This window comes from Micrasema longulum, unplaced genomic scaffold, assembly GCF_059751315.1.
Source record: "Micrasema longulum isolate JH-2025_06_02 unplaced genomic scaffold, ASM5975131v1 h1tg000359l, whole genome shotgun sequence".
Classification (NCBI taxonomy): domain Eukaryota; kingdom Metazoa; phylum Arthropoda; class Insecta; order Trichoptera; family Brachycentridae; genus Micrasema; species Micrasema longulum.
In genome coordinates this window covers 129,058-156,693 of record NW_028277561.1, presented here as the reverse complement: position 1 = coordinate 156,693, position 27,636 = coordinate 129,058, and the positions used below count along the sequence as shown (strand labels likewise).

The window sequence follows — 27,636 nt, the reverse complement described above, 5'->3', positions numbered from 1 at the left end:
TTGGTTATATATACTTACGTAATATAGAACTGTGTTTAGCACAAAGGTTTCAATCCACAATTGCGGTCAAAGTGGTTTTATTCGTTTTCATGTGTTTTTAACCAATTATTTATTATACAGCGTGTTCTTTAAATCCTGTCACATCCGAAACCACGATGATCAGTATGCGCAAGAAGACATATTTGCACTTTTAAAAAAATATTCAGAATGAAGAAAAAAAAAAAAAAAACAAATGGTTGCTTACTTCTGCAGGGGAGAAGCGAGCTGGGCGCGGCCGCGTGGTTCACGGTGTGTCAGACTCCCCCCTCCTCGTTTCTCTCCTGCAGAAGTTAGCAACCATTTGTTTTTTTTAATTTTATTTGTTTTAAAAATGTATTTTAATGTGCCAATATGTCTTCTTGCTCATACTGATCATCGTGGTTTCGGATGTGACAGGGTTTAAAGAACACCCTGTATATACGGCCTAAGCCAATTACGATGTATAGGCTAGCTTTCAACCAGCCAACGCGTTGAATGTTGACCTATTTTAATTCATTCAACGAACAGTGTCGTTATTCAAATGAACACAGGCATTTAATGAACAGCCTGCCACCAAATTATATCGCTGATTAAACTATTTGGCAGTGACATACTTTATTGTGGATAACTTATATAGCGCCATTTTCGTAATAAAATACCTCAAGGGCGCTTTACATTATGATTCTATTGTTAAGTTAATTTAATTGAAGCTTTTAAATTTGTAATTTAATTAAAATAATTTATTTTGTTGTCACGTGCTACGGATTTATTCAAATGATTTAGAGAACAAGTGGGTTTTAAGTTTTTTCCGAAACATCACTTCACTTTCACAGCCTCGCACCTCTGCTGGGAGAGCATTCCATGCCATAGGGCCTGCGACCGCAAATGCGCGCTCACCAAATTTAGTGCGCTGTTTGCGTACATACGTCCTTTATCATATTTATTGATCTCTTCAACAAATAATAAGGTTAAAGCAAATGAGTCACAAAATGGTGTTGGTTATAAGGCTTTGGTAAAGGATAAATATTTAAACTTGATGCTTGCTAAAAGTCATAATATTGGTAGGTAAAAAATCTATAGCCCCTTTTGTAATACAACTGTGTAATAAGACACCATTAAAATCTACAAAATTTATTACGCTATCCCTTTTTCCCATTAATAGTGAGTAGTTGTGTTCTCTGAACTTTGTCAAAGAACAGTAAACCCGCCGCTCTCTCGATAATGTCCGGGTTCACCTGTGAAGGACAAACAAATAGTTAATTTTCTCAACATTATTTTTTGGTATGTGTATTTTTGTACATACACAAATCTGGATTTCTCCCGAGGGGAAGTAGGTATATATTTTTTTTATCAATATTCCTACAGAGATGAGGTAGAATTTTTTTTTTCAAATTCAGGATTATCGATATTCGAGCGTTTACAGGGCTTATGACCTGTCATTGGCTGGGTTGAGTGGCCACTTTACGTACAACATTCCCCATTCCGCTTATTAGCGAATATCGACACTGGTATCATTTTGATTCTTGTAAATATGCTAATTAAAAATACTTAACTTCAATATCAATACATAGATGGTGCTCCAACACGCTAGTGAAAGCTTTCTCATTTAATAAGATATATACAAGAATCAAAATGATACCAGTGTCGATATTCGCTAATAAGCGGAATGGGGAATGTTGTACGTAAAGTGGCCACTCAACCCAGCCAATGACAGGTCATAAGCCCTGTAAACGCTCGAATATCGATAATCCTGAATTTGGGAAAAAAAAAAATTCTACCTCATCTCTGTAGGAATATTGATAAAAAAAAGTTAATTTTCTTATTATTGATATTTAAAACGTCATCTTAATGGTCAAACATTTCAATATATGAGGGCATTAGCAGCAAACTTCTCCATTTGAAATCTCCAATTGAAAAATCTCCATTGAAGGAGTTACTAAGATATTTGCGAAAAACTTTGAAAAAAGAATTTATATTTATATACATTATACTTTTGCATTGTTTGTATTCTTTTTGTACACTGGGGTGTCCCGTGCCGAGGGAAACATTTTACAAAATGTGAAACATGCCTTAAATTAGTTATTTAAGAAAATTAACATAATAATAATAATTTTAAAAAACATATTACAACAGAGATGAAGAACATTTAAGAGAAGGTAATATAGAAGTCTAGGCATCTACAGGGCTTATGACCTGTCAATGGCTGGTTTAAGTGGCCACTTTACACACTGTCTAACATTCACCATTCTGCCCATATTCTTTCATATGTTGATGTTTGTGAAGTAAAATAGCTGAAACCTTTATTTGTGCGGGTGAGATTCATCTAATTTAATTATTTCACCTACATACTAGGCAATTAGGAAAATGTTATATTTTCAATTTCTATACTTCTTCATGGACCAGGTGGATTTATCAACAATATTTTGAGTTTTTCCACAAGGACAGTTAGTAAGTACTCGCAATATAAAATTGCTATTAAGAAATGGATAGTGGAGGTGGGTTGCACACGGATCGACGAGTGGATCAAGCCAAACAGTTAAAATGTCTGTACTGTTTATGAAATTTGGTCTATATAAATTGATTATGTTTTTAATGATAATTTAAGGTTATATTGTTTATTATGTTTATGATAATTAGGTTAATTGGATTAATTACATTTTTTTTACTAACAATATTTTGAGTTTGTCTGATTTTTTGTAGACAAGGACTGGATTCAACTCCTTGGGGAGCTGTTTATATTAACATATTACAACAGAGATGAAGAACATTTAAGAGAAGGTAATTTAGAAGTAACTTCTTAGAAGTTAGAAAACATTTTACAATATGTAAAACTAATAATGTAACTTAAATTAGTTATTTAACCAATTTAACATAATAATAAAATAAAAACGTAATTAATCCAATTAACCTAATTATCATTAACATAATAAACAATATAAACTAAAATTATCATTAAAAACATAACCAATTTATATAGACCAAATTTCATAAACAGTACACACATTTTTCCTATTTGGCTTGATCCACTCATCGATCCGTGTGCAACCCACCTCCACTATCCATTTCTTAATAGCAATTTTATATTGCGAGTACTCACTAATTGTCCTTATGGGCAATGGAAGTAGATTGTACACTTTAACCGAGTAGCAGGCCAATCCTCTTATTATGAGATTTGTAATAATGCCTCACTAACTCAATGGAGAATGCTAAGTTTGCGATGTCAAGAAGTGTATTTGAAATCTGTTTTTGCAAGATTTAGAGACGGTTTTGAATTACGCTATTATTTAGGTAGGTAGGTTTTTATGTGTAGTTTATTTTGGCATCAATAACTGAATGAATCGCCCGAATATCATTGCAAACAACAAAACATCGTCAAGTGCTTTTTTGATGGAATAATGTTGTTTATGTGTACACCTATCTATCCTACTCTTGCACACTGTAAAACAATTCTATCTCCCTTAGCATCCAAAGTGCGCTGGCGAGCCAGTCTCAGTGGAAAAACGTTGCGAGAGCCGAAATGTCACTATTTCGAATGTTTGAATAAGCATATTTGACCTGAAATTGCGTAAGAGGAGTATCGTCAGGTATGGCTTGATTGGGCAGACAGTATGCCTCCATGTGGAGTCCCCCTCTGCTGTCGTCCGCCACTACAACCTTGAAGAAGTGCGTTGGGACGGCCACGGAGTTGGCTCCTAAGACCTGATACTTTACATATGTCTTACCATCTCCCTCGCGTCTGAAAAAAACAACAGTGTGTTAAATATTTACCAATAAATTTACTTTCTTATAACATCTAATAAATTTATTATTAACAATACTTCGAGTCTATCCAAATTTTTGTAGACAAGAACTAGATTAATATATTACAACAGAGATGAAGAACATTTTGTAGAAGGAATATATAGAAGTCTACGCATTTATAGGGCTTATGACCTATCATTCCTCAAGCCTCAAGCGCCCTTGAGGTATTTTATTACGAAAATGGCGCTATAGAAGTTATCCACAATAATAATAATTGGCTGGTTTAAGTGGCCACTTTACTCACTGTGTAACATTAACCATTTTGCCTATGTTTATATATATATTGGGATAATTTATATTTTTGTGAAAATCACCTCAAGGGCGCTGTACAATAAATAAATATCCTAGCACGTCTTGCAGCTACAGAGCGCATGGACGGTTGGGATTCTAGTTCTTCGATTGGATCTGGCCTGGACAAGTGCTGCAAAAGTTGTCTGTGGGCTCACGCCGTCCGAGAAAACCGTTGATGATGATATTTTGGCTAAATTTGGTGGAACTAAGGAACGCGAGATTGACGTGGGAGGAAGCCAAAGTGCCGACCAGCGACAGGATCCCCTGGAGGCGTCTGGTGATGCCCACATGCTCCACTTAGGAGCGGATGTGGAAAAAGAAGAATCCAACAAAATTGTGAACTGCTAATTTTGCCTCTTGCGACAAACATTTATTTGCCAAGGTTGATTTAAGTGAACCGTTCACTCGGTCCCCGGCACTCACCGTCCTTTCAATATCTTTCTCAGTCATTCCATCCCTAGTAAACATACTTTCATTTCTTTCAAAAACCATCACATTCGATTTATCGACATTCATCAGCAAATCACTTCCTTTGCATACATCGTAGACTTTTGTTATCAAGAATTGCAGTTCCTCTTTGTTGTTAGCAAGAAGCACGGCATCATCAGCATACAAAAGACAATTGATATTTAGATCACCTGTTTTTGCTCCCATTCTTAAGCCTCTCAGTTCTTTCACACAGTTATCGATATATGCGTTGAACAGCCATGGTGACATCACACATCCCTGTTGGACTCCTTTATGAATGTCAAAACACAATGTGTACGATCCATTTACCATTTAGAAGAATACACTTGTTATAATTGTTTACCTCGGTAAATACAGAGGGCCAGTGCAGCAGTAGACATTACTGTATTTAGAGGTTAGTTTCCGAACGTGTTTCTCCAGCTGATTCCACTTGTGGCGATTAAAACCAACGCCAACCTAAAACAAACAACAAGTTGATAACATAATGCCATAATACTTACCATAATAATACAATTGGAACAAATACACATTGGAGTCGTAAAATTAACATATCAACAATATTTTGAGTTCGTCTACACGTTTGTAGAGAAGAGCTGGATTTCACGCCACCTTGGAAGTTATTGAGATAAACATATCACAAGAGAGATGAAAAACATTTTAGGGAAGGGAATATGAAAGTCTAAGCATTTACAGGGTTTATGACATGTCATTGGGTGGCTGCATTACACACTGTGCAATAGAGATGGGCATGTACACGTTGGTACCAGTATTGTTGCCCCCATCTGACCACATCTTGAACCTCACAGACCTCTCAGATTGTGATGTTCCTTAGACAGTCACGCAACGTTTTTCCAGCAATAGCGTATACAGTTCTCATGTGTGTACTATTTTAAGATGTAAAATAAAATATAAATAGAACAAATAGTAAATACCTGTGGGGCCATATTACTGAGAAGAAATGTTTGGTCTACATGTTTCTGGCTGAGGCGGTGGTTACCTGCAGCTGCCATATGTCCACGGTCGAACCCTGATCCTTTGTAATCTGTATTCTCTGACCTAAAACAACCACACTCAAAATCTAATCATGATCACATAATGATTACGCAAATTAAATTTAATTTTTATTATTCGACATTAAAGAGAGTTTGCGGGCTAAAAAATGAATGGCGCACTAAGCACAGTAATTGCTGATAAAAATATATGACAATCGAAAGTAGACTGGCAGTGCACAGGGGGTTTTAGTCCCAAGACTCATGTATGAAACATGGAACCAATCAAAATACGGTCTCTTAGACGAATGTGTGGGAAATCAATTTACGGCCGGGTTACGAATAATGAAATTAGGCAGAAGTGCGAATCTGAGACAGGTATAATTAATAAGGTTAAGAAAGGGTATGGTCACTGAGATGGTTTGGTCATTTAGAACGAATGGATGACAGAAGAATGATAGAACAGATATATATGGCGAGAATGAATGGTAACGTAGGACGAGGACGATCAAGAAAGACGTGGCATGATCAGATAAACCCAAATCTTAAGTCTGGTTATGTCAAAAGCAGACACAACCGAAGGACATTTATGACAAGATGAATGAATGTGGAAGAAGCTAGAAATATATCTCCCCCTATGGGGAAATGGTATGATGGTTGTAGTATCAATGGTACTTTTATGTAATTTTGAATTCTTTTTTCTATCAGTTTTTGTATAAATACATTTAATTTTACAATAAAGATACCAGCCTCGAGGATGTCACGAAAGCGATGAAACCAGTCATTGATTTTCGCAAATTTGTGAATTCAAGTACAGTATCACTCGCCTTTTATTTTTATAATACTCGTAAACTTATTAATATAATTGCTATCTCACAACTATGTAATCCAGTTAATAATATGTTGAGAATTGATCAGTTCTTCTTCAATATGGGATGTTAAAACCCATTAACTCGCATGAGTAGACACATAAAACATACATGAAATATAATTTCTTATAGCACTGAACTTTCTTATTAGAGGTGATGTTCAATTTGTTATTTATTAATTTATTTTTGACATTATTAAGGCTTTGATGGTAGTTATGTTAATTTCTCTGTATTTTTTACCTGAAATAAGGATGGACACTTTCATCTACGTGGAAGTCACACTTGGAGCGATCCACCTCCGAGTTGTGCTTCACCATGTCCTTAGTCAGGTGCTCGAACACCCAGTTAGCCACGCGGTTGCGTCGATCGTACGACAGCACAAAGTTGTCCATTGACCGGATGTTGTCCAGGCTCGGGAAGCCAAACTTCATTATCTGGGACACCTAAATCCAAACCGTTCGATATATAGCGTTGGTGGTAAGTTATATTTTATATTATTTGGAAATATATACATATTTTTCAATGGGGCCATTTTCAAAGAGTTGTAAATAACTCACTATTAGAAAATAGGAATCAAGTAGGGGGAGAGTGGGGTTCGAACGTTGGACCTCTGATACGTGAGCCCGTGACACTAGCCACTGGACCACAACCCGATTTTAAAATTTTGACTTGACTTTAATATATATGACTTAACACAGATTTTCTAGCGAGTCAGGGCAAGTTTACAGGCATGGGTTGTTCCTGGTTGTGTCACTATAAACTGTGTCTCTGTCCCGTATAAATGTATGTTAAATGTTATTAATAAATAAAATAAATTATTTAAGTGGAATAGTTGATATGAGATTGTTTTTTATTCACCGCTACCTGAAAGAAAACCTTCCCAAACTGTTCGTACCGCTATGACAATCGTCAGCACAATATCGCTGTTTGATGTTCTGCTAATAATCAGCGCTCTTTAGGTTTTAACCATTTGGTTTGCGCTATCAGGTTTGTAAAGACAACGTTATAATGATCCATTAGATGGCGGCCAGTAGATGACAGCACCACTCTCTTGGAAAACTACAGTGTTAACCACACTTGCATACTTTACAAGGTATCAGTTTTTTAACATCCAGGACGTCCACTGCTGACTGTCCGTCGACAGCCATAAGCTGACATAATCAGAACCCGACTTGAGAGGACTGTTAGTGTTGATAATTAATATGTGATAATAATGTTAAGAATGTATCAAAATTATTAAAATATTTTTCTGCCGAATTCTTTAAATAATAATGCACATTTGTCTTTGCTTTACCCCCGCGCAAACAGCAAACATTACAATTCATCGTTTTACAGTTCAATAATCTTCTTTACATTCAAACTATGCACGTGCACATTTTTCTATTTGGTCGCTTATTTCCAGCCATAACTACAAAAATCTTGATTTCGTGCGTTAGATTTTAAAAGCTTTCCCCCTTCCGACTCCCCGCTACTGAATTGCCCGACTTTAGATTAGTGTTATTTAACATGTTGTAACGAGAGAAGCACAATGTCACATGGCATCTTCTCGCACCAGTATTTTATTTTATAAAAAAATGTATGAATTTCGTAGAAAACTTAAAATATTATGAAACAGTTTTATAAACACTACCATGATAATCACAATGACATTTTTTTTAAAGTCCTATTTATAGCATTTTAGCTGGGGTATTCCTGGTATCCCCTTCAGGAACTCAAGGACTTATTTGACACTTTGGATCGGAGAGGTTAAATTTGTAAACAATGATTTGAGTTTATCCAAATTTTTGTAGACAAAGACTGGATTCAACCCCCTAGAGAGCTGTTAATATTATAATATTTCTAGTCTACAAAATCGTAGAACGAATATTGACTCCATATATATGTTCGGCATACTAAATGGTATAATCGATGTTCCATCATTACTGGGACAAGTAAAATTCAATATTCCGACCCGTAGGTTGAGAAACAATGAAGTACTTTTCATCGATCAGCATAGAACAAACTATGGTCTTAATTCTCCAATGACCCGTCTTTGTCGTATTGTTAGCTCAAGACAAGATCTGGACTTACTAACTAACGAGCACTAAATAAATAGGCCAGATCTTGTTAAGATGTCCCTCGTGTTTGTCAATGCTTCTTTTCTTTTTTTTAAATTGTTTTAAATATTCTTTTATTGTAATATTCAAACCCTATTAACTGTATAAGTGGACAGTGTCCGTTAATAAATAAATAAATATAAATATTACAACAGACATGAAGAACTTTAGAAGGGAATATAGAACTCTAGGCATATACAGGGCTTATAACCTGTCATTGGCTGGTTTAAGTTTATATGTTAAATTTGTAAGATAAAATGCATCATTCGACTCACCCTTCCTGGTCCAGATTTAACTAAATCTCCTGGCAGTATGGGAGTCGCCGCGGATACTGTTGCGAAAACGGGCAAACCAGGTTTACTGACGGACTTCTCTTTAGACACCAGAGCTTCTAAAAGAACTCCGTCTATGTCTAAGGAACTCTGCAGGCTTGAAATAACATTCTTCCTCTCCAGGTAAGACCCCGCGTAGAAACTCCCGAGCCCGAGAGTGCCTAAGGCGCTCACTTTTAAAATCAGCCGTGCAGACATCGTAAATAAATTTGATAACCTAAAATTTTGAAATAATAAATATTAGAAAAGAAATGTTCACAAACTTAAAATTATTGAATTTGTTTAGACAAACGAGTAATTAATCCCGTGATACGCATATACGTAATGTTATTATTCATAAAACAAAATTAAAATATCACCAAAGCATTAAAACCTACAAATTTTTTTTATCGAATTCTGACGTTTTTTTGACAGTTGAATTTAATGTTGCCATCGAATCATTTTTTTTTCTTAAAAATGCTCACTGTTTGTAAATGCACGAAAAAAATGTTTATTATTGTTACGAGGATAAATGTTTCGAATGGAGGCGTGCGAATTGTAATCAGCTGGAGCGGTGCCAAAACGTATTTTTTATAAAAGAAAAATACACCGCGACAGTTTAAAAATACGATAATCTAAAAAAGCTGCAGTAAATAACCAACGTGAGTATCGACGTAAAATCGTTTCTTAGTTTAATTTTATCTCATCGGCTAAAAACAATTAACCTCAATGTTTGTTTACGTCAGGTTGACGATGGGCTCCAAGTACATAGCCAGGACTCTAATTCACGGAATGGTAAAGCGATGCTACAGCCGGACGACAACGAAAGACCCGATACAGATCAATTCGAGAAATTATCAACCGGACGATCATACGAACGTACCGCCGAAGATTTTGACTTATATCAACCGGAATTTGCACCTGCAGAAAAGACATCCCTTGTCGCTCGTGCGGGAGAAGATCGTGAAATACTTCTACGAGTCTTATGTCAACGTGAAAGGCAGCCCCGTATTCAGCGTTTACGATCGCCTGAGCCCCGTCGTGACGGTGAAGCAGAACTTCGACAGCCTCTTGATACCGGAGGGGCACCCGAGCAGAGCCAAGAGCGACTGTTATTATTTGAATAAGCAGCATCTGCTGCGCGCGCACACGACGGCGCACCAGGCAGACCTCGTCAAGTCGGGGCTGGACAATTTCATAGTCATCGGGGAGGTGTACAGGCGGGACTCCATAGATTCGACACATTTCCCAGTTTTTCATCAGGTTCGTTGTATTAATTTTTGTTATTTTACATTCGTTTCAGTGGCGTATCTTCTTCTTCGTTCCCTTTCCGCACCTAATGGTGCATAGGGCACTGTATCGGTACACCAATCGCAGCGTATCTTGATCATTTTTGTCACATGAAGGTAAGATGGTCAGTCTTACGCTCCAGGTGCCAGTCTGAGGACTATAAAATGAACGTAGTTATGAAGAAAGTAGCCAGTCCACAACTTTGAAAAAATGAGATATTAATGTTATCAGGTGCAGTAAGGTAAATTCTATGTTCTGTTAAAAACAGCCAGACCGCTTTCATACAAAAAACTATATTAATCACCTTCTGAAAATAGTTTCGATCACAAAAACGGCATTTCTCAATTTGCAGAAAACACCCACAGCACTAGATAAATCTCATGGTACTTTAAAAATCATTAAAGTTGGTCAAATACATTAGACTTCTATATCACCTTCTCTTAAATGTTCTTCATCTCTGTTGTAATATGTTAAATACATCATTGTTTTTTTTTGTAATATAAAAAAAAAAAAATAATGTACTCATTGTTTATCATTTGTTAAAGTCAAAAACATTCCAACTGTGTAGATTTGATTATTCATTCTTTACCCAAAAGTGCTATGTCTCAGTTTCACTTTTCTATGACTGGCTGCTTCCTGCATAACTATGTTTAAATATTTTAGTGTTAAAACACCATTTAAAAAAAAAAATATTTCACCTCAGAGACCTCTTGCATGGCAGGTAAATACACTGACCACTACACCACGAGGCCGACAAAGTGCTGTGGTGCATAGGGCATTGGTATTCCGATTGCAGTGTACCTTGATATGTGTGTAAATTCTGTGGCATTTAGCTAAAGTGGCACAAGTCACTATTAGCTGATTGTGCATGGGAACTGATTAAAGTTTCTTACTAATTTGCTTATTTCTTTTCTACATCCGCTCCTAGGTGGAGCATGTGCACATCACGGACGGCTCCGGGAAACCCTATCGCCAGCCGGCACTCCCGTCTCCCCCCACCTCCCTTAGTTCCGCTGAATAAAACCGAAAGATCGTCGTCGACGGCCTTCCCAAGCCAGGTCCACCGCCGCATCATCAAAGTTCTCGGACCTTAATGTCAGTTATGAAATTGAACCACCTTATGCCTAATATTTTCCAGATTGGCTGACCACACAACCTAAGATGTGCATTTAGCAGAACACCTTAGTAAAATTCTGATGCATGTCGTGTCATTATATATTGAACATATTATTTTATATTTATATTAGGGTACTTAATTATTATGATTATTATTCCTTAAAGGCAGGCAGCCTTTGCTGATGCGCCTAAATCTCGTGTATTGATTTTTGTCCAAGTTCTTCTTTCTTCAAAAAAGCATCCCAACAGTTTTTGAACTGGTTGACCGAAATGGAATGGACAAATAGATTTGGCAATTTCTATTTTTATATATATACGCCCAATGGGCATTTTTATGGACACATTTATACATATAAAATTATTATAACAAAATTAGAAAGACTCGATGGTTTATAGTAGACTTTGTGGGAGTGGAAGCGGGAGAGAGGTGTTTATAATTGAATTTGATTCAGCGATCGTTTGAAAGAAGACAACTTGTTATCAAAGAAATCAAGACTGGTATGTTTGTTGGCAGACCTGAGAATTCTGGGCATAGGGGAATAAAACCATAGTTAGTTCTATGGTTATCGGTATGAAAGAGTGAGTTTTGTCTGAGGTTTCTAGTTGGGATATTTAATTTTATTGAGCTCAGTAGTTCAGGCGCATCAAAGAGTGAGTTGAGAATTTTAAATAGGGCTATAAGGTCGGATTTATTTCGACGGTCTTGAAGAGAAGATATATTCAAGGTAGTTTCTAACTCATACGTATATAGGTCTCTGGATAAGCCCAACCTCCAGCCTATCTTTCTTAAAAATTGATTTATTCCAGTCTGAAACTACCCTGCAGGAAAGGAAGTTTTTCTTGGGATTGAGGTGGAATTGGGGACGATAGAGCTTCCAGTTATGACCCCGTAAATTTGTATTGGGATTTAATTGATACATCTCACGCAGGGGGCAGTCATAGTAATTGAGTATCTAATAAGTTTCTATCGAGCCCCCTCTCTTTCGTCGTTCTTCCAACGGTGTAAGTCCCGGGGCTTTTAATCTGCCGTGGTACAGCATCCTTTTGAGTAATTTGGGGATTTTTGCAACTCATCTTTGGACTTTTTCCAATATGTTCGATGTCTTTAGTAAAGTAGGGACTCCATACTTGATATCCTTACTCCAATAAAGGTCTCGTATATTTTGAGAAATATCTCTATATAATTATAATCGAGTATGTTATATCATTGTAAAGAATCACCTAATTCATTTATTATGATAACTTTAAAAATAGTTTAATTATGTGTTAAAGGAATTTTCGTGACCACTCAACCTAAAATATCCATTTTGCAGAAAACTGTCAGATCTAATATTGAATTATACCCCGTACAGAATGTATTTATTTATTTATGCTTTATTAAGTTAGTTCATAACATCTTCAGAACTAATATAAACTTTTAATAATATTACAATTTTTTATCAAAATTTCTCAATTACATATTTTTTCAAATTAATTTTAAATATTTAAATTTTTTCTATTTCCTTTATTTCTTCAGGTAACTCATTGTACAGCTTCAATCCCTTGTACAATGAGTTTTGAGATTCTGTTTTTTCCTCATTGGTAATCTTATCTTTTTTTTACCCCTTGTTTCATATGTATGACATTGTTGGTTAAATTTTATTATTGTTTTTATTTTATTCATCCCCTTAATTATTTTATGTATAAAAATTGCCACATTATATTTAATTTGTTGCTTTACAGTGAGCGAGCCAATTTCTTTGTGCATTCTTTCTACATTAGAATATAGTATAATCCTCATTGCCTTATTTTAAAAAATATGTAAATTTTGAATTTCTCCTTCATTACATAAAACAAGAATGGAAGAACAGTAATTTATGTGTGGACATATTATTGTTTTATATATAAGAATACTACTTTTTAAATCTATTACATTTTGTAATCTTCCCATAAATGAAATTTGTATGAAGTGACAACATGTTTTTTTAAATTAATGAATTTATAAAATTAAAATATTTATGTATCTTCTACTTTAATTAATTTAAGAGAATCAGACTTCTGTAGGCATTAATCCTCCCATCAGCATCTATACCGTAATTTTTTTCTTGTGCTGTGGGTGTTTTATGCAAATTATAAAATGCCATTTTTGTGATCAACAATACTTTCAGAAGGTGGTTATTACAGTTTTTTTTTTTATGAATGTGGCCTGGCTGTTTTTTAGCAGAACTTAGACTTGATGTTACTGCATCCGATAACATAAATTTCTTATTTTAACTACTTTCAATTGCAGCGTTGCTATGTGTTGTGTTAGAATTCCGGTTTCCGGTAGCTTCTGGTAACGTTTAGTATATTTTTTATGCTATGCAGCTCTACCTTTGAATGTCAGCAGAATTCACTGACGAGAACTTGTGACGTCACGAGCAGAGTAATTTTAAAAATAACAAAACGTTAATAAAATCATAATAATAACAATAAACACTATTTATACAAGATATACGTCTGTATGAGTACTGTGTTCGCCTCAACTTAGGTTGCGCTACCTCTAACTCTATGCCTCGTTTCTAGATGGACGGGCTGCGTTCCCAAACTCGCGACCAGCTGTTCCCCGACCAGCCGGACCTGAACATCTTCGAGAAGAGCAAGTATAAGGACGAGGACAAGCAGGCGTGCCACACGCGCGAGGCCGTGAAGGTCATGGAGTACCAGCTGAAGCACGCCCTCATTGGCATGGTGAAGGCCCTGTTCGGGGAGAACATCGACTTCCGCTGGGTGGAGGCGAACTTCCCCTTCACGCACCCGTCCTGGGAGATGGAGCTGTACTACAACGGGGACTGGATGGAGGTCCTCGGGGCGGGAATCTGCCGCCAGGATATACTCACGGAAGCCGGATCCTCCAACTCTATTGCCTACGCTTTTGGTTTAGGTACATATAAATTTTTTTGGATTTTTACGTTTCACCAAAATATTTTGATTTTTGTGCCATTTTTATACATGTCTTTTTTTATTGCGTCTGCACGCTAAGGTGCATAGGGCACTGCATTAGTGCATGTATTAATCATCTGTTACTTGAAGATAATGTGATCAGTCTTACCCCTCAGGTAAGCCATTCAGGTACAATAAAATATTGCAGTTAAAAAACCTTTAAAATCAATATATCACACCCGGGTGGGTTGCCAGGAATCGAATCTAGGACCTCAAGGATGGTAGTCAAACGCGCCAACTGTTGCACTACGAGATGGACTTATCTACACTCGATTGCCTTATTCAGGAATTTTACTTGAGAGCAGCCATCGAGTTGAAAACACTCATTGAGGGTTCTGGATCTGTTTTACATACAAAACTGTTTTCTTCATCCGCCTGGATACAGAGTAATAAAAGGCATTTTACTATGCAGGTTTGGAGCGAATCGCGATGGCTCTTTACGACATTCCCGATATCCGGCTGTTCTGGAGCCAGGATTCCGGCTTCCTCAGCCAGTTTCAGAGCTCCGACCCCAAGAGGATCTTCAAGTACCGCGCCGTGTCCCTTTACCCGCAGTGCGCCAACGACATGTCCTTCTGGCTCCCCGAGAAACTCAACATCGACCAGTTTTCCAACAACGACTTCTACGATCTAGTGAGAGACGTCGGCGGAGATATCATTGAACAGGTGAACAACTTTAAATAGCAGCTACAATTATTATAATTATTTAACAAAATGTTTGTTGTGGCGTCTGGCAGACAGAATTATTTTGTAAATTCTCCAGTCGTTTCTCCATGCTGGCTCAGAAACCAGTATGGAGAAATTGATACGTTTTGTTTTCCACTGTACTGATGTTTTAGATTCAAAATTATTACAGCGATAAAAAAAAATACAGTCAAACTTGGACTGAATTTGCTCGTTATAAGCATTACTAGTTATACCAGAGAAAGGTTTTTAAATCCAATCGCCATTGCATATTGTCTCTATTGAAAATAATAATAAATGCTTACAAACATACCACTTTGGAAAATTTGTATCAAGTGTTTTCACAATTTTATATTCTTATTTTCTGTATGCGATATATGTAAAAACTGTTGTTTTTTTTCCCAAATAAATAAAAGTTTATTGATATATTTGGTGTTTATTTTTTAGAACTCCACATTTAAACTTATAATATTAGAAATCAAACACTGATTTGAGTCTACTGAACACTTTTATTTTATTTTTACAAATATAAAAACAAAACAATTATCTGAAGTTATAAAACTATAAATCTTCACTAATTATCTCACAATACATACTTGTATGTCAATAAATACTTACTTTGTTAAATTTTTTCCGAAATTCAAATATAATTATCTAAATTTCCCATTACCTATTAAACACTTAGCCTTGCCCTTAACCATTGGTTTTTCCCTCAATTATGATTAATGTACATGCTATAGTTCATAAGATTATTTTTATTTTCTACTTAAGTACCTTGAATAATATAACTATATAAGGACACTCAATCCATCTAATCTTCACATTCGTTTGAAAATGCCCTAACAAGGCGAAACAATTGTCATGCAATTTTTGTTTTATATTTGTAAAAATAAAATAAAGTGTTCAGTAGACTCAAATCAGTGTTTGATTTCTAATATTATAAGTTTAAATAAAAGTTTGTTTCATTCTTCACATTATTTCCTTTTCTCAGCGTACATTTTTTTAAATACTGCCTATTTCACGCCCTTAAGAGCAATTTGTATTCTTTCAGGTGTCTCTCGTGGACCAGTTCGTGCAACCGAAGACTAACAAGTGCAGTCTCTGTTACCGCATCGTGTATCGTCACATGGAGCGTACTCTCACGCAAGAGGAGGTCAATCTAGTTCACAAGAAGATCGAGGAAGCCGCCGCCTCGACGCTTAATGTCACCATACGATAATGCAAACTGTGCCCCGGTGTACAACTCAACTGCTGATGAAGCTCTAGTGAAGAAGGAATGGTGCTTATTCTTATTATTCAGTAGTAAATAAGTCACTGCGACCTGTGTTGATCCTTTGTGACGGGTCCCCATAAGTTGATTCTCGACCGCCGAGCCCAGATCTTTAAAGACATGGGCTACCGAGTGCAGAGCGAGAGCTTTCATATCTTTGGCTGAATTTCGTCCTCTAAGCCCGGGGGCCGTATGCTGGAAAGATGTGACAATATTCTAATGATTATCTGGATTGCTATTCTTGAAAAACCTTGACAATTTGATTTCATAGATGAATGAAAAAGAGGCAACACCAACAAACACCTATGATGGCTCTCCTGTCACATACAAAATTCAATTTTATTATTTCTACCGCAATATATTATTTCTAGTCAAAATTATAGGTGTTTAAGTGTTTTGTGTATGCATCGACCTTTTAATACACATAGACGCGCCCTATAGGGTAAAATGATTTAAAAAGTAGTGACACAAAAACGTACGCCTATGCGTAACAAAACGTAACTATTTACGAAGTTTTCAATTTAATTCCTTTATTTAAAATAATACATACATTACAAACTAAAATTTAATACGTACGTATAATAAAAAGACAAAAAAACTTAAAGAGACCTTTGTCAAAATCCTGCTCTGGAAAACGCTTTCGGATACGTGGAACAGATCAATATCCAGAGCGATGTTGTTCAGCGTAGCGGTAGCCCTTCCAACGGCAGGGTGCTCCTGTATATCGGAATATGAAGCAATCTATGCTGACGCTGTCTCAGGTAATTTTTAGGAACATACAAACCAATGCTCATCATAATCTCTGGATTATCGACCATACCGCGCAACAGTCGATAAAAATGTGTAGTCAAATACACATTCCTTCTAGTCTCTAAACTGTTGTAGCCGAGCATACCCTGGAGAAACTCGGTCGGGTGGAGCCGAGGATAATACCCGCACTCTCTCATGTAGAGATATCTAAGTTTGTTTATTTGGACCAGGGCTGCATTCAACGATCATGCATATGCTACTGAAAATCGGAGGATACTCATTTTTGATAGATAATAAAGTTTGTATTTTAACTTTGACAATCAATTTTCACTTTTGGTAAATCCCAAACAGATTCTTTTCTTCAATTCCTTATTATTTTGACCCATTTATTTCTTTTCACTGGATTTCGGGGAATACAAATAGTATTAACTCAAACAAACAAACCATCACGCCGTTTTGCTATAAGGGTAGGCAGAGAGAAAAGAACGCCATATCACTCTGTCTTTGCGTACAGACCTCGCTTCCTCTACATCCATACATTATTATTATTATGATTATTAATAATACAGTAGCAGCTATTAAGCTCATGCGTGTATATCAAGTGTACAAGTACATGGTTATTAAACATTATACATTGCTGTGTGCATCTAGTTAACATTCACTGAACTAGCACCAATCACTTTCTCGGGAAGGCCATTCCATTTCTCCACGACTCGTGTCGGGAAGTTCTTCCCGGGGTTGGATGAGAAGGAGGCAGTGTTTAGTTTCAATGGATGACCTCTGAGATGGCGGTTTTCATTCATAGTGAACATTGATTTCAACTTACGTACATTATATTGCTCAGTTAAGATGGAGTCACCACGCTGCCTCCGCTCTTCCAGTGAACTTAACCCGAGCTCCCTTAAGCGGTCCTCGTATGATTTATTTCTTAGAGAAACTACCATTTTAGTTGCTCTTCTCTGAACTTTCTCCCACAACTCTGTCTTATTTAAAATAGGGACTCCGGATTTGGTGGGCATACTCCAGGAGTGAACGAACATATGTTTTATATATTTTGAGGAACAAATCTTGGGTGATGTGAGCGAATGTTTTCCTTATTAAGTATAAGCGGGAATCGGTGCGTTTAACAATTTCAATAATATGTTATGCCTATTTAAGATACATCTCCGTAATTTTTTAGAGAAAAATTAGTTGCTGTAATTTTGTTAAAAATCTACTTTTTTTCAAAACATTTACAGCAATCCCATAGATGGGATTGCTGTGTCTTTTTTTATCAATAAATTCTTTGAAAGATTTTTGACAAGTGTGTAAAGTGGCCACTAAGAAATGACAGGTCATAAACTGTGTAAATCCCTCAGCTCAAAATGTTCTTTTCCCTAAAATCATCTTCATCTCTGTTGTAATATATTCATAAGATAGGAGATTTATTCCGAAAGAAAGATTTTGACTATCAATATTCTTGGACCAGTTGGTGTAATCAACAGTATTTTGTATTAAGAGGAAATGTAATCCGAATTTTATTCATACAAACGTATTCCCATATTTTCTCCCTGGATTATGACACTAGTGATTTTTTTAAAGAACTATATATATTTACCATAACTGTATTTCTATCATTTTGAGTTTTTTGATAAATAGTTTCTTATGGGAGCTCATCATCATTCCATGTCCGCTCCCTAGTTGGAGCATATGGTATCGACAAAGAGCCTTCATGCATCTCTATCGGCTGCCAACTCCTTTGCGTCCTCCCAAGTCATGTTCCCGTCCCGAAGTTCTGACACAAACTGCTGACGGACAGTGGACGTTCAGGATGTCGAGAACCTGATGCCTTGTAAAGTAGCCAAGCGTGGTTAAGGCTCTCAGGAGGCATCCGCAGTACATGGATAAGCCAACCGTATCGCCTCCGCTTGATGATAGCTATCACCGGAGTTTGCTGCGTCCATTCTCTTATTACTCCGTTCCGCACAAAGTCAAACCACCGCACACCCGAGATTCTTCCGAGACACCTATTCTCAAAACTCGCTGTTTTGGGCCCTAGTGAGGTGTTACGATTCGCATCCGTAGAGGAAAATAGGTGTTATATAGGCGGCATTTGGTTTTCACTTAGTAAATATCCGATCTCCAGACAGCCTTCATACTGTTGAATGTGGCGCCTGCTACTAATCGCACCCCCAGCTCTTTTTGAAAGCTGCCACATACGGAAGCTAGGACCATCCGAAAACCCGAAAAAGCGCCCAGTTTTATCTGCTGTCTTCGGACATACGGTCTACAAATATGATGAAAAACTTTGAAAAACGGAAAAGGTACGGAAACAGAAAATTTCATTCTAATACTTATTCAAAAAAAAAAACAAAATCGGCTCAGTTTTGGGGTGCGAAAAACTGCACAGCGAAACCTCGATTTTGTTTAATTAGTTAGGTATAATCGGAGCGATGTGTAGTTTTCTTTTTCGCACAATATCGGAGAGGCATCGGCGAGAGAGTGGCAGAAAAATTGTTTTCATTTGAACAGATAGATAGATAGATATTTATCTATTCATAAAATTTCTCTGACACTTTTTTAGGCTGAATCCGGTCCTTGTCGTCATAGATTTGAACAAACTCAAAGTATTGTTGACCAGTTCTATTTTACACAAAGAACTGCATTCTTCATTTGCTCGGACACAGACACGTTCGCTGTATAGACTTCTAGAAAATAAGAACTACGTACAGAGCGTTGGAATGTTTGACAAGTCTGTGTTAATGTGTTGATGCCTGTCGGCGAACCAAGCAAACCTACAAACATTTGAATGGACTGTACGATAATATTGATAATAAAATCATGCGCCTCGTTTTGATATTAAAGATGTTTGTAAATACATGATAATCCCATCAAATATTTCTATAAGAATGTACTATTAATGTTAAGGATGGTTTTTTTCAATCAAATTGTGATGAATTAAGATGATGTTGTTCCATTAGTACTATTATTGTCAATAAAATTAGACTGTTACAATTTTAAATAATTGATTAAATTATTATTTTACTTTGAAGATTTTATTTTCCAAACTCCCTTCCCTGTACATATTAGAGCTTGTCCAGAAGGAACGTTTCGCGCATTAGCTAGATACTAGGCGCCAATACATCGCATCCACAAGCATCGCGCGAATTCACTTCGCCAGACTCTCGACTCGCGCTTGATTCGCGATTACGTATTAAGCGCGAGAGAATCGTGGCAAATTTGTCCTTTCTGGGCAAGGTCTTAACATGCTACAGAAGTGTGGGGTTCATAGTCCATGATCGATGACACAAACACCTGCTAAATCATTTCGCCTGAAATATAGAGCGATGACCGATGAAGCAAGTAATAATTTTATATTGGATTCTATACATCATATTCTGCAAAAAATGAGAGCTACGTCCTGCAGTACATTAACATCGTTCCTACCAGGGAGACATGAAGAACAAAGGATCGCGCCCTATAAAGAGACCACAGGGCGTGGTAACGCACAGTCGGCCTAAACAGTCGGCTCAACGCAGTCACTCAGTTCCAGCATGTAGTTCAAGTGCAGCCAGTTCAACAGCAACACTCGCGCGACATAATTAATTATTTATTTGCCATGTAATAAATATACGCATCAGATGTCAACATCGTCTCTTCTGTCAATCTCCTACTGGGAAAGGAGCTCTACACCCAGCAACAAACAAGATTACTCGCTACTATTACATCATGGCATTTCCTCTTGGGGTAGGCAGAGAGGATGGACCGCCTCACACGCCTGTCGTGACATACATGCCCTCCGATCGTGTCTGCCTTTGACTTGACCAGTCTTGAGATTTTGATTAATCTGATCATGTATCAATGTCAGTCAGCAAAACATAAAACCTTACAGTATTCAGACAACCTACAAGATGTAAGCTGACTATTGACAACAAGCCAGTGGAATGGTTTGAGTTTCAGATATCTAGGAGTACAAATCTCAAGTCAAATTTGTACACTGAAGTCTGAGAACAGGTCAGAATTTACAAGTCATGTGTGAGTCCCATCATGATGCATACAGCCATAGCTGTGAAACCGCGGACTGACTGTTCGTACCACAGGGCTACTCAGAACTGCCGAAATGAAGGTGTTAAGGTCCATTACTCCGCGAAAAATGCTCGGAGACCGAATCCGTAGTACTTTAATTATTAGAGATATGTGTGAAATAGAGGATATTGTACGATGGAGCAGATGCAGAAAAAGGTACTAGAGGGACCATGTGGACAGAATGAGCAGCAACAGACTTGTGTACACTGCAGCCGATGAAATCACATCTGGACAACATCCGCCTGGAAGACCTCTCGAGAGATTTCTCTTCCTTAATCTCTCCTCCTTTCCTTTTTCCTCCTTTTCCCATTGAGTAATCGTTTTGATTTTAGGTAATTTAAAAAAAAAAAATGTTTATTTCTATTTTTATATATCTTTAGCTTTTTAATCTTTTTTTCTATTGAATATGTTCTGTAACTTGAATTATAAAAATAAAACTTTAATTTTATTGGTTGGTTGGAAGAAATTGCCCTTTGGCAATAAGCCCGCCAATGTACAAATAACATTATGTACAAAAAGTTAAATAAAAATAAAATAAAAGAGATGAGGAACAGTTGGATCTCATCATCTCAGGAGAACAACTAGTTTTCTAAAACACAGATCTTAGGATCTCTTAAAGGATGAAGAATAAGATACCATGTCTTTTTTGGTCGTTCATGTTCTACTGTTGGTATTCATTCTCGTCATATATATCTGTTTTACCATTTTTTCATCATACATTAATTCTACATGACCAAACCATCTTAGGGACCTTTTCTTAATCTTATGAATTACACCTATCTCAGATTTGCACACTCGCCTGTTTTCATAATTCGTAACCCAGTGATACATTGATTTCCTAAACATTCATTCATTCACTCTGATTTTGTTCTTCCTCTGCCATTTTCATGTTTCACTTTCATATCAATATTCTTCTATTACAGGCCCTGTCGTTACAGGTAAACATTGGCTGATGCCGCCGTTTATTATTTGCTCTGGAATTTGAAACCGATAAGATCAGGGATAGTAATATGAGACTACCAAGTCGAAAAGTTTAAAAGGTCTTCTATCGAGATGAACCTCGAGTGCGGCTAGGAATAGCAGGCGCCACATTCAACAGTATGAAGGCTGTCTAGAGATTGAATATTTACTCAGTGAAAACTAAATGCCGCCTATGTAATGCCTGCTCAACACCCCATGCGAATCGTGGCATCTCTCTAGGGCCCGAAACAGCAAACTGAGTTTTGAGAATAGATGTCCCAGAAGAATCTTAGGTGTGCGGTGGTTCGACTTGTTAGGAGTAAAGTAATCACGACTTGCAAATAGGCAAAATATTTAGCCACGTTTGAGTATGTCCAAATGCTTGCAGACTGGCTGGATTTCCTCTCTAGGGAGTTATTCATATTTCAATTTATTTCAACAGAGAAGGAAAATATTTTTGAGGAGGGAATATGGAAGTTTTGACCTGTCATTGGCTGGTTTAAGTGGCCACTTTACACTGTGTAACATTCACCATTCAGCCGGATGAATCTCGCCCACGTCATAAAGGTTTCAGCCCTTTTACTTCACAAAAGTCAACAGATGGAAGAGTTGAGGAAATGTGGATTTTCATACATGGGCAGAATGGTGAATGTTACACAGTGTGTAAAGTGGCCACTTAAACTAGCCAATGACAGGTCATAAGCCCTGTAAATGCCTAGACTTCCATATTCCCTTCTCAAAAATGTTTTCCCTCTCTGTTGAAATAAATAAAAAATATTTAGCATTCATGGAGGAAGATACAAAAATGTGTTTTTAGTGGGTAACTCAAAAATGATTTACAAGTTACCTAGTTGTAATAATTACCCACAATATTTGAGTAAGAGCCTAAATCAACACCGATTAGATATAAATACAGAAAGAGGTGAATAAAGCCATTAAGCAAGAAGAAGAAGATTTTGGTACTTACCAAATAACACAGATAAATAATTTATTGATTTAATGTAAAAAGTATTTACTACCGACATGTGCTGACATTTCGTGCCACATAGCAACCAGATTGTTTATTTCATTGAATCTCTGTTTCAATACAGAAAATAAATAGTACGATTTCTGCTGTTTAACAAATTAATACAAAATGGATAAGCCAATGGATTTGGATGAGTTCAGAAAACTAGAACAAACTCTGAAGCAGGCCATAGCAGAAGACAGAAGATATTGGCAGGTTAATGATGTCAAGTGTGACGCAGTACATACAGCTAAAACATATGAAGAATTCAGGTGATTCTTTCATTTTATTTGTTTGTTGAAGATACAGTATCATCCGTCCTCAAAACATCACTAAATATCTGTTAGTAAAATGTATGAAATTCAGGCACAAATCAACAATATTAGATTTAGGGGATAATAAAAATGGTTTTTTTCTCATTGTTTCGAAACTTGTAGTATGGAGATCATAGAATTAAGAATAGTCGAGAAGGAGCGTAGAATCATACTTGAATACATCGGACTGTGTTCAAAAACCGCCCCACTTTCGCCGCGCCACGTAATGTTGCCAGATAAGAAAAAAAATAATCAGAATACAAATGTAAGGTAAAAAAAAACAATTTGTTAATTTCTCTAAAATTTTATTTTACACACGGAAACATTGAATTGACACAACAGAGTAGATAAGTAAAGGTTAATTTAATAAGAGCAATTCAATGAATGAATTTAGAACTGAAAATGTAAAACAATTTTTATTTTACATAAAACGGATATTTTTATGTCTTGTTAAATAATATTTGATGTTTTAAAGATAATGTTGGTCAAATGTCCACCACGGAGTTGTTTAATCTGAGGTTAAATTTTCATTAGTTCTTTCATTAGATGAGCAAAGCAGGGTAAAAATAATTGCTACCCTGACAACACTAACAAAATGTCCATTTTGTTTTCTTAGACAATCTGACGGATGGAAAAATAATTCAATTTTTAAGTAATGCATTTGCTACTTACACACGCATTTGCTACTTACATATGAAATGAGATCCCATCCTGTTTCTTTAAGATCCCAGCAGTATTTCTACGCTTTGAAATGACACAACACGGCGACGTCTACAAAGAAACTAATGGGTCAAAACGTAAAACTACTCGTTTGAGAGTAGTTTAATTGCCTTCTGTTTAATGCGCGTGTTCTAGACTATTCTTAATTCTATGATGGAGATGTTAAACTATTGAATTTGGGTGATCAATATGACAATAAACGTATGAGTCGAAGCAGGTTTTGCGACACACTTGAATATTTATTTTGATATTGCAACACAAACTTCAATCTGTTTTCAATGCAGCAGCAAGGCTTATTACGGGAGTAAAAAAATATTCTCACATCTCACAACATCTTCGAGATTTGCACTGGTTAAAAAGCCCCGAGAGAATAAAATACAAGCTTTGCTGGACAGTATTCAAATCCCTTCATGAAATGGCTCCAAAATACCTATCGGATCTTTGTATTAGGGAAAATACATGTCAAAGAAAATCTACTCTTAGGTCAGCATTTGATTCGGGAAGAGGAAAACTTGTCGAAATCGCGCTCCCCAAACACTAGATTTGGAGATCGTGCTTTTGCCGCTGCCGGCCCCTCTGCCTGGAACCAATTGCCTTCAAACTTAGAATCATCGACAGTCCCAGTCAGTTCAGATCCCAACTAAAATCCCACTTCTTTAGACTATCATACCCTCAACTTTAAATCTGGAAATATAATGTATCGCTTAAGTTTAGTTAGAATGTAAATTTAGATATACAATTGTAAAGCGCCCTTGAGGTGATTTTTTACAAAAATGGCGCTATATAAATCAGCCAAATATTATTATTATTATTATTGAAAGGGCTGGATTTGTGACTCACAATGTTATTTTGGAGATTTTTCAAAACGTGAATAAATGATACCCTTATTGTTTTTTTGTCAAAATTCGTCCATAGCAGCTTTTATAACTCTCATTTATTGTGTATCATTGTTCAGTGATCGGGTAGCCGCAGCCCATCTGCGCCCTTTGGACAAAGGGGACAAGATGAAGCCAGGAGATTGTCGTACCGTGTGGAATTCTGTCGCAGGAGTGGAGAAGGAAGAGGAAGATTAAGAAACTTAATTATAAAAACATTAAAAAAAAACTTTGTAATTTACAACATCAATAAATAAAATCTGTAGACTTGTCAAAAAAGGGTAGTGTATAGTAAATTTTGATACGTGTATTTACAGGGCTTATGACCTGTCATTGGCTGGTATAAGTGGCTGGTTTAAATGCCTAGACTTCCATATTCCCTTCTCAAAAATGTTTTCCCTTTATGTTGAAATAAATTTTAATATGAATAACTCCCTAGGGAGGAATTCCAGCCAGTCTGCAAGCATTTGGACATACTCAAACATTGTTGAATTACTACCTGGTAAAAGAAGTATAAAAATTGGAAAATTGTTTTCAGGCGTTGCCTAGTAGGTGATTTGGTTCAGCCAGATGGAAGTCACAAAAGTCAACAGATGGAAGAGTTGAGGAAATGTGAATGTTCAAACATGGGCAGAATGGTGAATGTTACACAGTGTGTAAAGTGGCCACTTAAACCAGCAAATGACAGGTCATAAACCCTGAAAAAATGCCATACAATAATTTATTGTTGCCAGCAGTTCAACATGACCAAATATTCCCCGTCAAAACAAGATATATAAAAACTGACCTTAGAATATCCTATGGCGTCCACAATGATAAGTATTTTCTTGATCACTTTAATAGGTTGATTTCTGGGGTTTTGGGGTGGCGCAATGCTGCGATGACAAATCTTCAAGAAGAAGTCGCCTCGAAGCACAAGTCTAAGCGCGAGCCAAAAACTGTCTGGCTGCGTTTCAAAAAACACTGGATCTTCGTTGGCTGCGAATCATGCGACATTGCCGAACGAGCGAAAACGATCCCACCATCTCTGGGCGAGAGATTCAACTACACATTAATTAACGAATGCAATTAATGTGCATGAGTCGATTTAATTTATCCTTTCTTGACAAGTCAAGACAGATCATCGAGTAGATTGAACTGCCGGTCACAACAGGTAGAAATCGGTAACAACTGAATTTCAAAATTATTTTTTTGAGCTGACAACACTAAATTACAACAGGCTTTTTGTGGTTGGTTACTACAAGGTCACAACAATCTATTTCAGTACAGCCGTTTTTAAAGTGAATCGGGTTGTGGTCCTGTGGTTAGTGTTGCGGACTCACAGATCAGAGGTCCAAGGTGCGAACCTCACTCTACCCCACTTGATTTCCATTTTCTAATAGTGAGTTTTTTACATCTCGTTGAAGATGGCCACCAAAATTTAAATATTTGGGTAAATTGCGCTAATATTTCTTTCTATAAAATAAAAAAGTGTTACCACACAGAAAACTTTTTTTTTTATGCATCATATTATCATCGTTATGATTTTTTATGGTTTTGTTATTTTGACATTACACCGCCCATGACGTCACGAGTTCAAGCTGGTGAGTTTTCCTAAACATTTAAAAGGAGAATTCTGTACCTGTCAAAACACACTAAACGTTGAAAAACAAGGGCTACCTGGAAAACGTTAATCTATCACAAACATAACTGCGATAAAATTGATTGGTTATTGTTCTGAACCCATGAGATTTAAAAGTAATTCATTTTTACTAAAACGATTTTTAACATTTTTGAGAATCTTTATCATAACAATTAAATGCTTTAATTTTGGCTTAAAACATTTTTATATCGTATTTCCCATGGCACTTAAGTTCCTCATAAAAACTTTAAAAAGTTTGATCATTTTGTCAATTGGTTCACTTCACTTATTATTATTATTATGGATGACTTATTTAGCGCCATTTTCGTAATATAATACCTTAAGGGCGCTTTACAAAGTGATTGTATAAAGATTTAATTTTAACCTTTTAATTTAAGAAAAATAATGTACTTTGTCACCACATGCTAAGGATTTATTCAAATGATTTAGAGAACAAGTGGGTTTTAAGTTTCTTCCGAAACATAGCGAAGTGTCACTCTCACAGTTTCAGACCTCTGCTGGGAGAGCATTCCGTGCCGTAGGGCCTGCGACCGCAAGTGCGCGTTCGCCGAATTTAGTGCGCTGTTTCATTCATTATTCATATAATATACACAACGATATGGAGGGAGTGTAAATAACGAAACATTTTTGTGCAAGGTTTTATTTTAAAAATAAACACAAAGGTGAACATTCTAGAATAGGTTAGAAAGATTAAAAAATATAAATAAACCCCAACCAAAGATAATACCTATACCCAAAATGGTAACAATCAAATCACAAATTTACTAATAGAAAAAATAAATATGTGCTATAAACAATAACATTAAAGTAAAGTTAAGTTAGGTTAGGTTAGATTAGATTCTGATATAAATTAATGACATCTATATTAGGTTTAGTGGGGCTAAGTCAAGACAGGTTAATTTACAATGTGCTGTGTTATAACTATAATTAATTAAATATAAAAATATGTTGCTGCTTTGTGGTCAAATGGCAAGCGCATTTGCCTACTATTCAAGAGGTCTCGGGTCGATTTCTAATAAAATACTGATTTGACATGTTCCACTAATATTGACACATGAAAGTTTCACATTTAAAAACATATTTCACATAGAATTATGCCAGAAGGCGGGTAGAACCAAAATTGTGTACATGCCTTCGCGC

The 27,636-nt window shown here is 36.4% G+C and overlaps 3 protein-coding genes across 3 annotated transcripts; 2 read left to right on the top strand and 1 right to left on the bottom strand.

Moving 5' to 3' along the window:
- Nucleotides 1–757: 757 nt before the first annotated feature.
- Nucleotides 758–9,429, bottom strand: EndoG (endonuclease G, mitochondrial). The gene is made up of 7 exons (XM_088225434.1): nt 9,242–9,429; nt 8,808–9,081; nt 6,677–6,879; nt 5,511–5,634; nt 4,922–5,034; nt 3,574–3,754; nt 758–1,253 (listed from the first exon to the last, which is right to left on the bottom strand). Exons 1-7 carry the CDS (start codon nt 9,295–9,297, stop codon nt 1,158–1,160), a joined length of 1,047 nt encoding a protein of 348 aa, XP_088081560.1. The 5' UTR covers nt 9,298–9,429; the 3' UTR covers nt 758–1,157.
- Nucleotides 9,368–17,231, top strand: PheRS-m (Phenylalanyl-tRNA synthetase, mitochondrial). The gene is made up of 5 exons (XM_088225433.1): nt 9,368–9,505; nt 9,590–10,106; nt 13,794–14,151; nt 14,623–14,876; nt 15,946–17,231. The coding sequence occupies exons 2-5, from the start codon at nt 9,597–9,599 to the stop codon at nt 16,111–16,113; spliced, it is 1,290 nt and encodes a 429-aa protein (XP_088081559.1). The 5' UTR covers nt 9,368–9,505; nt 9,590–9,596; the 3' UTR covers nt 16,114–17,231.
- Nucleotides 17,232–22,627: 5,396 nt separating this feature from the next.
- LOC148282223 (dynein axonemal assembly factor 19) lies at nt 22,628–25,133 on the top strand. Its single transcript, XM_088225432.1, has 2 exons — nt 22,628–23,217; nt 24,935–25,133. Exons 1-2 carry the CDS (start codon nt 23,075–23,077, stop codon nt 25,050–25,052), a joined length of 261 nt encoding a protein of 86 aa, XP_088081558.1. The 5' UTR covers nt 22,628–23,074; the 3' UTR covers nt 25,053–25,133.
- Nucleotides 25,134–27,636: the final 2,503 nt, after the last annotated feature.